The sequence below is a fragment of the Gopherus flavomarginatus genome, chromosome 25 (genome assembly GCF_025201925.1).
Source record: "Gopherus flavomarginatus isolate rGopFla2 chromosome 25, rGopFla2.mat.asm, whole genome shotgun sequence".
NCBI lineage: Eukaryota > Metazoa > Chordata > Testudines > Testudinidae > Gopherus > Gopherus flavomarginatus.
Window position 1 is genome coordinate 14,730,900 of NC_066641.1, and position 10,433 is coordinate 14,741,332.

At 60.9% G+C, this 10,433-nt stretch overlaps 1 protein-coding gene across 1 annotated transcript; it reads left to right on the forward strand.

Moving 5' to 3' along the window:
* Nucleotides 1-21: 21 nt before the first annotated feature.
* TUBG1 (tubulin gamma 1) lies at nucleotides 22-10,186 on the forward strand. Its single transcript, XM_050934625.1, has 11 exons — nucleotides 22-181; nucleotides 576-688; nucleotides 1,583-1,750; nucleotides 2,033-2,101; nucleotides 3,490-3,569; nucleotides 4,149-4,275; nucleotides 5,004-5,090; nucleotides 5,587-5,736; nucleotides 7,696-7,848; nucleotides 8,378-8,539; nucleotides 9,436-10,186. Exons 1-11 carry the CDS (start codon nucleotides 61-63, stop codon nucleotides 9,631-9,633), a joined length of 1,428 nt encoding a protein of 475 aa, XP_050790582.1. The 5' UTR covers nucleotides 22-60; the 3' UTR covers nucleotides 9,634-10,186.
* Nucleotides 10,187-10,433: the final 247 nt, after the last annotated feature.

The following is a 10,433-nucleotide window of genomic DNA, read 5'->3' on the forward strand; positions in this document are numbered from 1 at the left end:
TTGCCAGGATGAAGCCCGGGGGCTGGGTTAACGGCGGTTCCCGGGACGCGCAGCTCGCGCATGCTCAGTTCCGCTGGACGCGAGCGGGAGGACGCAAAGGGAGCAGCGAGGAGCCGGGCGGCAGCGGCCGAGATGCCGCGAGAGATCATCACCCTGCAGCTGGGCCAGTGCGGCAACCAGAGTGAGGCCGGGGGCGGGGCGTACAGCGGGGAAACTGAGGCACAGAGCGGGCCCCGCCCCCTCCCCTGTCACTCAGCCAGGCTGCGGCAGAGCCGGCCATAGAACCCAGGCGTCCTGGCCCGGCAGCAGGGGGGCGCCGGGGCGGGTCTCCCCCGTCCTCCAGCCGCCTGAGCCCCGGCTGGGGTGGGGGGTTCTGGGGGCAGCGGGGCGGGTCTCCCCCCTCCTCCAGCCCCCCTGAGCCCCGGCTGGGGTGGGGGGTTCTGGGGGCAGCGGGGTGGGTCTCCCCCCTCCTCCAGCCCCCCTGAGCCCTGGCTGGGGTGGGGGGTTCTGGGGGCAGCGGGGTGGGTCTCCCCCCTTCTCCAGCCCCCCTGAGCCCCGGCTGGTCTCTCTTGCAGTCGGGTTCGAGTTCTGGAAGCAGCTGTGTGCCGAGCACGGCATCAGCCCCGAGGGCATCGTCGAAGAGTTTGCCACCGAGGGCACCGATCGCAAAGACGTCTTCTTCTACCAGGTACAGCAGGCGCCAGCTCTGCACCTTCCCACAGCCGGAGCCCATCGCTTAGATCCAGCCTAGGCTGGGCCGGGTGTCCTTTCCCTTGGACAAACCGAAGGCATCCCTCCTCCAGAGGGACAAAGCCCTGGAGGTCTGGCACTGCCAGCCGCCTCGCTGACATAATGCTGGTATCTCCAAAAGCCTCCCAGAGTCAAGGTGGGACCTTAGTCAAGAGTTTCTGGTTCACATTTCCTCTCTGTTCTCTGCAGCTGGAGCCCAGACTGGCGCTTGGGGTCAGCAGTAGGAAGACCCTGTTGTTATTTCAATTCACAAAGTCCATCCCTAAGTCTGGATCCTTCTCTATTGATGGATCCTATCTCCTCTATTGAAAACAAACCCCTTCTGTAGCTACTCCTCTTGCTGAGGACGCACTGGGGAGTCTCTGGCAACCCCATTTCTCTGTTTAGCCAGCAACCCACATTCAGTTTGTGAAAGGGGCTGGCGAGCTCAGTCCAGCCCCAGCTCATCTCCTTCAGTGGCATCTCGGCCGAGATCTACTGCTTAACAGCATGTTGTCGTGGCCTGGAGCCTGGTGTGCCGTGGTGGGTGCAGAGTGCTGAGGACTCAAGAATCAGTTCATATTTGTTACATAATTTCTCTGATTGTGAGCTGTTTGGGTCAGGGCTCATCTCTTTGTTCTGTGAGGTATGACCCCAGTGTGCTGCGAGCCAGGTGCTCCCATAATACAGACAATACATAATAGTTTCTTTATCTTGTCCTTTGTGGCAGGATCCAGTAGAGGTGTTATACCTCTCTCCGGCCAGTGGGGGGCACCCTCTGTCACGCTCTCTTTTGCAATCTGGAATCGTGCCCTGGCATGGTCCTAGGCTCTCTTGTCCTACCCTGTTACAGGCAGATGATGAACATTACATCCCCCGAGCTGTGCTGCTGGACCTCGAGCCTCGAGTGATCCATTCCATTCTGAACTCCCCCTACGCCAACCTGTACAACCCCGAAAACATCTACCTGTCCGAGCATGGCGGCGGGGCTGGGAACAACTGGGCCAGCGGCTTCTCACAGGTAACAGGGCTGGAGTTGGCATGTGCAACCGTAGTTCAGATCCCTGGGCTTGAGATTTTATCAGGGACGCCTCGTCTCCCAGCAGGCGGTGGTGTGTGATTGCTGGAGCAAGCACCGTACCTTTCGGCAGGGACGCACTGGGGACAGCTCACCACCAGCAGGATCTGCTGGTATGGCTGGAAGCCTTGTCTCCCAGCTGACATGGCTTTGCATTATGCCTGGGAAGCAGCTCCCTCTGGGGAAAGTACGTGGACTGAAGCCTGCTTTGGTTTTATCTTGCAGGGGGAAAAAATCCACGAAGATATCTTTGATATCATAGACAGAGAGGCTGATGGGAGCGACAGCTTAGAGGTAAAGAAATGAAGAGGCCTCAGACTGGCTTCCCTGGCTTGTTTGTTTTCTGAGCCAGACTGTTTGTTTTTTTCGGAGCAGGAGCCCAATCTAAGGTCTCTGCCGTGTTGTTTGCATGGAGTTGAAGTCTCTAGGGAAGCCTGGCAGTTGTGACGACCTCTGGGGGTCAAGGTGCTAAGCAACAGGCACATGGAAAGGGTTAATCCTAGACAGGAGGCCTTTCCCATCTCTGCCACGTCCTCTTGACCTTCCCCTCGACTCCAGGCCCTCCAGAGGCAAGCAGGAGTCACCCTTACGGTGCGTTTTCCAAATCCAGTTAAAAAGAACTCCAACGTTGGACTCTTCCCAGGGGACATGGTCAGCACTTACCTGAGCTCACCTCCAGGAAGGATTTGTGATATTTGGCCTCCATTTACCTTTTCGTCATTTCGTCCCACTCTCCTGCTTGTCTCCCCTAGTATCAGCCTGAACAGTTCCTCTCTCTGCTTCCGAAAGGAGAACATGCTAGCCCCGTACCTGTGCTGTCTGCACCTCTTGGCAACCGTCTTTCCAGGTTGGCCTCCAATGACTCTCCTGCTTCAGTTAGGAAAAGCTCTGCTGAAGTGGCCATCTGCCTGCTCTGTCTGGGCCTTGCAGTCTGACGGGTGTTCAGTTTGGTGCCGCGGGGGGCAGCATGCAGCTGTTTTCAGGAGGGCTTGGGCCAGCGGAGGCTGTTGCCTGCGTTGGAATTGGCTCTGAAGAGTCCGTGGCAGCTGGTTTCAAAGGGACTCGGCAAGTCAGACACGAGGTGGAGGCCCAACTCTTTGAACTTTCTGTTGCTCCCAGTGACACTTGAAAGAGGGAATCTCAGTATTTGAGTGGGTTACTCTGGGCGTCAGATCCCACCTGGGCTGTCGTCAGCTGCACCTTTACCCCACAGAGAGAGCCCTGTGCTGTTTCCATGTGGCTGCTGAACGCAATAGGGGAAGGGAAAGGGCGATTGGGAAATAACAGTGGGCCAGGGTACTAAGGAGCAGGTGGGGGGAGGGGCTGAGCTCGTTTTGTTTAACAGAACAGGTGGGGGGGGGGGCGGGGAGGGCCCCTTCCAGCCTCTGCCTGGCTCCTGGGAAGCTCTGGCTCTGGCGCTGTTCTCAGTGGTTGCAGAGAAGTGAGGTCCTGCAGTTCCGGCCAGAGTGCTGCGATTGGCTTGCAGCTCTCCGTGCCCACGGGGCTACGCTCGGGGTGTTTGGTGATTGCCTGTTCGCACCAGCGGTTCTTGGCGCAGATCCAGAGAGAGGCAGCCACCATCTGACCTGGCCTAGGCTCTGGCATTAGCCGGTGGCGTGGCTCGCCCCGTTCTGTCTGTGAGGGGAAGCCCCCCGCCTCAGCTGCCTTCCCTTTGGTTCCAGGGCTTCGTGCTGTGCCACTCCATTGCTGGTGGAACAGGCTCAGGGCTGGGCTCCTATCTGCTGGAGCGACTGAATGACAGGTGAGTCCCCCACTGGGGGAGGCTGGCCCTGCCTGGGCGTCCTGCCAGAGCATGAAGCTGGAGAGCGCTGACTCAGAGCCAGGGCCCCGGTCCCCCACCCAAACACTGTCTTGTGCAATCCCTGGCAGGCTGCCCAGGGGATGGGCCGGCTCCTGCTGTGTCCAGGGAGGCTCTGCAATTGGACCCCTGCTCTGCAGCCTCCCTGTCGCCTGTCAAGCCGCTCTGATCGGATGGCTGCCTTCTGAAGCTCTGCCCGCGCCGGGCAAGGCAGGAGGCTGCAGCCAAGGTCCCTGTGCAGCCGCCCCGCCTGTCCCAGCATGCAGCCTCGAGAAGAGGCTGGTGAGCAGCTGCTTAATCAGCCGGTGGATGGCTCAGCCTCACCCATGGTTTTGTCTGGCAGCTTCCTCCTGTGCTGGGACAAATTCCTCTCTTCCCTGGGAGCAGACTTTGGCATGCTGCGCGGTGACTCACTGCCGCCCGGCATGCTGGAGACTGCCGGGGAGCTCATGGGAGGGGAGCGCTTAGGCGGTGGCTCTGGGACATTAACCAGTTCAGTGTCGGGGCGCTCTCTTCACTCAGGTATCCCAAGAAGCTGGTGCAGACCTACTCCGTCTTCCCCAACCAGGATGAGATGAGCGATGTGGTGGTCCAGCCATACAACTCCCTGCTGACACTCAAGAGGCTGACTCAGAACGCTGACTGTGTGGTAAGAGTTTTGCTGCAAGCCGGAGCGGGACCCCTGGAGCCAGCCCCAACGGCCCACCACTCAGTACGGGGGCCCTTGAGGCTCTAACCTGCACAGACCGACATGTCAGTAGATCACCCTCTGTATTTCCATGGCATGGCTGCCTTCTCTGCTCTCCCTGCTACTCTGGCGTACTCACATGGGTGAGGATGGGGCTCCTGCAGCTTCATTTGTAATCTGCCTCTGGGTTTGAAGCCAAGGATCCAGCAGCAGGCACCATCATGGGCCTATGGGCACATCCTAACCAGGATGCCTGCTCTCGGGCGTTCCTCGTCTCTGGCACTCGGAGGAACTGGCACAGCTGCATTGGCAGAGCAGTCCCTGTTGGACGGCACCTTCTCTCCCTACCCTCCTTTTTTAAAACTACTTTAAGATTGCTTGGGTCTAGAGGATGGATGTGCTGGCCTGGGGGCCGGCGTTGTCTTGGAAGGGCTCCGGGAGGAGAAGAGCTTTCTATTGACAGTGTCAGTTACGCCCCGAGGTAGCCAGCCCCAGGAATGAGTCAGCTCATGCTTTCATGTGTCTGCTGGCCCCGTTGTGCTGTGGTATCCAGACCTGTTGAGCTGAGACTGTATGGATCAGTGCTCTCACCCAAGGAGCTGGCAGCAGTCAGTCGCTTGGCCTCCTCTGAGCCCTCTCTGCAGCCTCCCAGAGCTGCTCTGATGGGGCCGACTTTCTTTTTTTTTTAGGTGGTTCTGGACAACACAGCCCTGAATCGGATCGCCACAGACCGGCTGCACATCCAAAACCCGTCCTTCTCCCAGATCAACCAGCTGGTGAGAAGCCCCACTGGGGAGCGCTCACTCTGGCGACTTAGTCACATGTCTGGGCCAGGGCTCCTGTCAGTGCTGGCTGATGAGTAGCTCTGATGGGAGACTTAGGGTGTGGAGCTGGGATGTTTCCCTTGCCGCATTTGTGCTCAGCGGCAGCTCCAGGTGCCAGCGCTCCAAGCGTGTGCCTGAGGCAGCAAGCTGCAGGGGGTGCCCTGCCAGTCCCTGCGAGGGCAGCAGTCAGGCTGCCTTCGGCAGCTTGCCTGCGGGAGGTCCGCCAGTCTCGCAGATTCGGCAGCAGGTACGCCAAAGCCGCGAGACCAACGGCCCTTCCGCAGGCGCGCCGCCGAAGGCAGCCTACCTGCCATGCTTGGGGCGGCAAAACTAGAGCCGCCCCTGCTTCTGCTTCTGCTGCCTAGTGAAAGAGAGTCACAGCTGAGCTCTGGCTCCAGGGAATCCCTCCAGAGCCTGCACCCGACTCTCTCTCCCTTCTCTGCACCAGGTCTCCACCATCATGTCTGCCAGCACCACCACGCTCAGGTATCCCGGCTACATGAACAATGACCTGATTGGGCTGATCGCCTCGCTCATCCCCACCCCCCGACTCCACTTCCTGATGACAGGGTACACGCCACTCACCACAGACCAGTCGGTAGGTGCTGCAGTTCTCCAGGCACATGGGCAGCCCTGCACCATCCCTACACTGGCTCCTGGCTGCCTCCTGCACCCCAGCCAAGCTCCTCTGCTGTGGCCCTGAGGCTCCCTGCAGCTTAGTTGCTCTCTGCCTCTCCCCTCACATGCACTACCATGCACCCCCACCCTCCTCACTTGGCCCTGGGCATGGCCGGACCCCTGCCTGCCCCCCCCAAGCTGCTGTGAATGCCTCGGGGAGGGGATGTCCCTCTCCCATGCATGGTAAGGCTGGGTGCTCCAAGTTGTCTTCACTCTCTGCCGGCAGCCCTGTCCATCCCAGGAAGTGCAGTGGGGTTATTCCCAGGCAACAGGTGCTCAGATCCAGCCCGCTGGGACGCTGTGGTACCTTGCCATGCACTGCTCCAGGTGGGAGTACTGGATACCAGCCCCCGAGATCTCCTCCCCCGCCCCCCGGCAAACACAGGCACCAGCCCCCTCCTGCAGGGGTTCATGGGCTTTACATTGGGGCTAGGTGAGCAGGACACTTGTGCTGTCCCTGATCACGGTTCCCAGCCGGATCCAGGACTCCATTGGGCTGTAGTGAAGGGCGGCTGGGCCAGTGTTCTGGGTTTGCAGGAGAGGCTGCTGGACTGGCTCCGTGGCACCGTTCTGCTCAGCTAACTGGGCCCTTTCTCCTCTTGTCGACCTGCATTTCCCCAGGACGTTGCTCAGAGAAGCAAATCGGAAAGGCTGCTGGCTCTGAAACGGGTACCCAATGTGTGCTCTGACCTCTCCTGTGCTGGGAGGGACTCTGCAGTAGTTAATAGGTGTCTGACTTAACCTCCCCACTTCCAGCCTGGGGCCACCTCTCTGCAAGTCCCCGGAAGCCTGGCCAGCAGAGCACGCCGTGTCCAGCCTGGGGGTGGGAGGGGATGGGCCTTCACATTCCTCCAAGCGAGCGAGAAAGCGGGTTTGCCTTCCCAGCGTGCTCAGCGGCTGCAGCAGCTGTGGGGCTGGTTGTTCTCCCCCTGCCAGCCACCACTGGGGCCAGCCTTTCCTAGTGCCCAGGTGCTTTGGCATTTAACAACAGCCCGGCCAGCGCTCGCCAGTCACCCAGAGCAGCCACCTGCAGCTCTCCCAGCCTAGGGCCTGGCATGCAGCTTCCTCTCTCACCCTGAGCAGACGACCATTAACCCTTCAGTTTCTGCCCGTTGGGGCATGTTCCCAGCTGCAGAGAGCGGCAGCCAAACTAGATGCATTATGGGAAGGTAGGGAGTGCTACGGCCATGCCTGCTGCACGCAGGGGTTAATTGGGCACTCTCTGGAGAAGGGTGGGGATGGGGGAGGGTTTGTTGGCCGCATTCCAAGCATACGAGCTCCCTGCCCCGTCCCATCCCTCTGTGCTTGAGGGGGGCAGCAGGCAGCACAGGCCCGGGTGATATGCCCTGGGGACCGGCTGAGCGGGGCCTTGGTTCTGTGGGGAGCCTGGCTGCTCTGCTCCCAGCAAGTCCCCCATGAAGTGGGAGCCCAGGCCCTGCACGGGAGCCTGCCACTGCTGTCTGGGACACAACTGAGTCTCCAGTAGCCGCTTCCCAGGCCTTTGCTGGCTCTCTCTGAGCTCCACTGAACTCAACTCCTCCGCTGTCAGGGCAGGGGGAGGGGAGACGAGGCTGGCTCCCTAGTGCCCCATGGAAAGGGCATCACTACAAGCCCTCAGGCTTGGCCACCGCTGTCCTGTGACCTCCTGCATGCAGCTCTGTGCCTGTGCATGTGACTGGCCCGTTCCACAGGGCTTGTGTGTGTGTGTGTGTCTCTCTCTCTCTCCCCGCTGGCTGGCCAGGGATTTGCTTCTGCTAACTTCAGCCAAGGGTGGCAGAGCCTCTACTCCATGCGTGTGCAGTGTGTGTGGCTCCGCCACCCTCTGGGGACAGGGCGCAGAGGTGGTCTCCTCCTGACTGCTCCGTGCTGGCGTTTGCAGGTGGCCAGCGTGCGGAAAACCACAGTCCTGGACGTGATGAGAAGATTGTTGCAGCCTAAGAACGTCATGGTCTCCACGGGGAGGGACAGACAAACCAACCACTGCTACATCGCCATCCTGAACATCATCCAGGGTGAGGTGGACCCGACGCAGGTGAGGAAGCTGCAACCCTGCCCCAAGCCGGGGCTGGCTGAGTCGTGTGGCCGTGGGCATCTTGCAGGCAGATGCTGATAGGGCTGGGCGTGGGAGCAGGCCAGGCATTGCAGTGGGGAGTGGGCTCAGACGCCCACCCACCTCAGCCAGGCTTGCAGGGTCCATGCAGGAAACAGCTGCTGGCAGAGCCAGCCAAAGGGTTAACATTGCAGGGGCCTAGCTGCTTGGATGCTGCCCTGGGAAAGGCTGCCCATCGTCACGTCCTCTGCCAGCAGGCGTTTGCCAGTCGGAGGAACCGCCTGCCCCACGAGCAACCCTGGGCCTGAGCCCCTGGGCGTGCGGTGTCCTGCCAGTTGGGCTGCACAGAGCGCCTAGGTGAGCAGCTGGGACAGCAGTGGGGAGTTCACGCTGCTCTGTTCCGGTTTACGTTGTTAGCTGAGGGACCAGGCCCCTGCCCCTCTGATGCTGTGACTCTCGCCAGGGCAGGGGGCTGGTGCACCACTGCCAGCTCTTGCTCGTGTCTCCCTAGGTTCACAAGAGCCTGCAGAGGATCCGAGAGAGGAAACTGGCCAACTTCATCCCCTGGGGCCCTGCCAGCATCCAGGTGGCGCTGTCCAGGAAGTCCCCGTACCTGCCATCTGCTCACCGCGTCAGCGGCCTGATGATGGCAAACCACACCAACATCTCCTCGGTGAGTACGGGCTCGGCCCCCTGCTCCCCCACCCACCTGCCAGAGGGGCATGCCCTGCCCTCTCTGCTGCCGAGTGCCCTTAGCAGGGAGGCAGGGGCTTTCACCTTCAGTTGCTCTCATGTATCCTTTTGACTTGGCTGTTGCTGCATCTGCCGGGGGATCTGCAGGAGAGCGGAAGGCGATGGCTGCCTCCCGCCCCAGCCCTGCCAGAGAAGGCAGCGGGTGGCATTGCAGACAGCGGAGGCCCAGCCAGGCTAGAGAAGGCAGTGACTGGAATTGGGGGATGGGGCCAGTTGGTTGTCCTGCAGCATTTCCTTCAGTAGAAAGTCATTCTGGGCGCAGCTCCCAGCCCCTCCCCCAGCCTCTGACCCCATAAACTTGGCCTGCTGAATCCATTGGCAGGAACAGACGGTGTCCGCTAGGTTTGTCCATTAACCCAGTAGTGGGTTCCCTTCGTCCTGCCCTGCAGGGCCATGCTGCCATTGGAGAGTAAAGCCCAGGGCCGGGAGGCAGGACTCCAGGGTTCTATTTCCTGCCTCTACCACTGCCTCCAGGACCTTGACAAAGTCACCTAGCCCCTTGGAAAGCCCTCTGCTGAAAGCAGCTTGGGGAGCGCAGGGTGTTCCCCAGATCACAGCCTGGCTGTGGTGGAGCCCCAAACGCAGGTTTTCTGAGAGCCCTTCACATGGGCTTGCTCTGCATCACCCCCAGGGAGTGAGCCAGGGTGGCCACAGGGACATCCCATCTCCCAGGGTAGCCATGGGGATGCCCCTCCTTCTGCCCTGGGTAGCCACGGCCAGGGGAACGCCCCAGCGCCCATCCAGCACTTTCCCCTGGCGTGTGGGGTGAGGGACGGGCCGTGCCCTCATATTCACGGGGACTTGGGGCCGGCACAGCTGTTCGAGCGGACGTGCCGGCAGTACGACAAGCTGCGCAAGAGGGAGGCCTTCCTGGAGCAGTTCCGCAAGGAGGATATCTTCAAGGACAACTTCGACGAGCTGGACAACTCCCGGGAGATCGTGCAGCAGCTTATTGACGAGTACCACGCGGCCACACGCCCCGACTACATCTCCTGGGGCACGCAGGAGCAGTGAGGGCTCACAGGCTCTGCGAGGGAGCACACAGAGCACGGCCCCTTTCCATGTAACTTCAGGGGCCACAAGCCACCCCTCTACATGTTAGTCCTCATGGCTTCTGCTCACCCCATGAGGAGGGAGAGTGTGGGCTTGGCTCCCTGGCACAGCAGCACTGCACCCTTGGAGTCACCCTATTGCGGGACAGAGCCCGTATGACCCTCCTCCCAGCAGGACCCCAGCCCCAGGGCTGGTGGCTCCTGTAGTACAGGGGCCTTTCCTCTGCCGGGGGTCAGGGGCAGTGGCTCGCCGCCCATGGGGGTGGTGTGTGGGAGCAGGAATCCTTGCCCTAAGTACTCCCCTTCTCAGGGAGGGCGAAAGCCACAGGCCCCAGCCTCGAATGGGCCAGGGCTAAGACCTCAGTCAAGCAGGGAGCGTGTAGGACCTGGCTGAGCTAAGCTGGGCCACTCAGCTACCCTCAGTCCTTAGCCTGGGCAGCTGGTGCCGAGAGCAGCAGGCGCTGGCAGGGGCTGTATCTATTTTTGTAGCTTATTTTGCTTCAATAAAGGCTGTTGCTGCCCTGAGCTCTCGCTGTTGCTGCCGGGGCATGACAGAGCTTGGAACAAGGGCATGGAGCGGGTGACAACAGCCCCATCCCCCCAGCCGGATCTGCCCAGGCCTGCAATGCTGGGGCAAAGGTCGGGGGGGGCCCTGCAGAGCCAGCTGCCCCCAAGCTGCCCAGGGGAGGTCAGCCCTGGGCTTTTCCCCCAGCAGCAACCAGAGGCCCCAAAGCACCCTGGGGAGTGGGGATTCCAGCCCTG

Bases quoted from the DNA above. Each gene is read 5' to 3' on its own strand.
- TUBG1 (XM_050934625.1), top strand. From the start codon at position 61: ATGCTCAGTTCCGCTGGACGCGAGCGGGAGGACGCAAAGGGAGCAGCG. The intron at 689-1,582 runs GTACAGCAGGCG...ACCCTGTTACAG, and splicing joins AAGACGTCTTCTTCTACCAG to GCAGATGATGAACATTACAT. The intron at 5,737-7,695 runs GTAGGTGCTGCA...TGGCGTTTGCAG, and splicing joins CACTCACCACAGACCAGTCG to GTGGCCAGCGTGCGGAAAAC.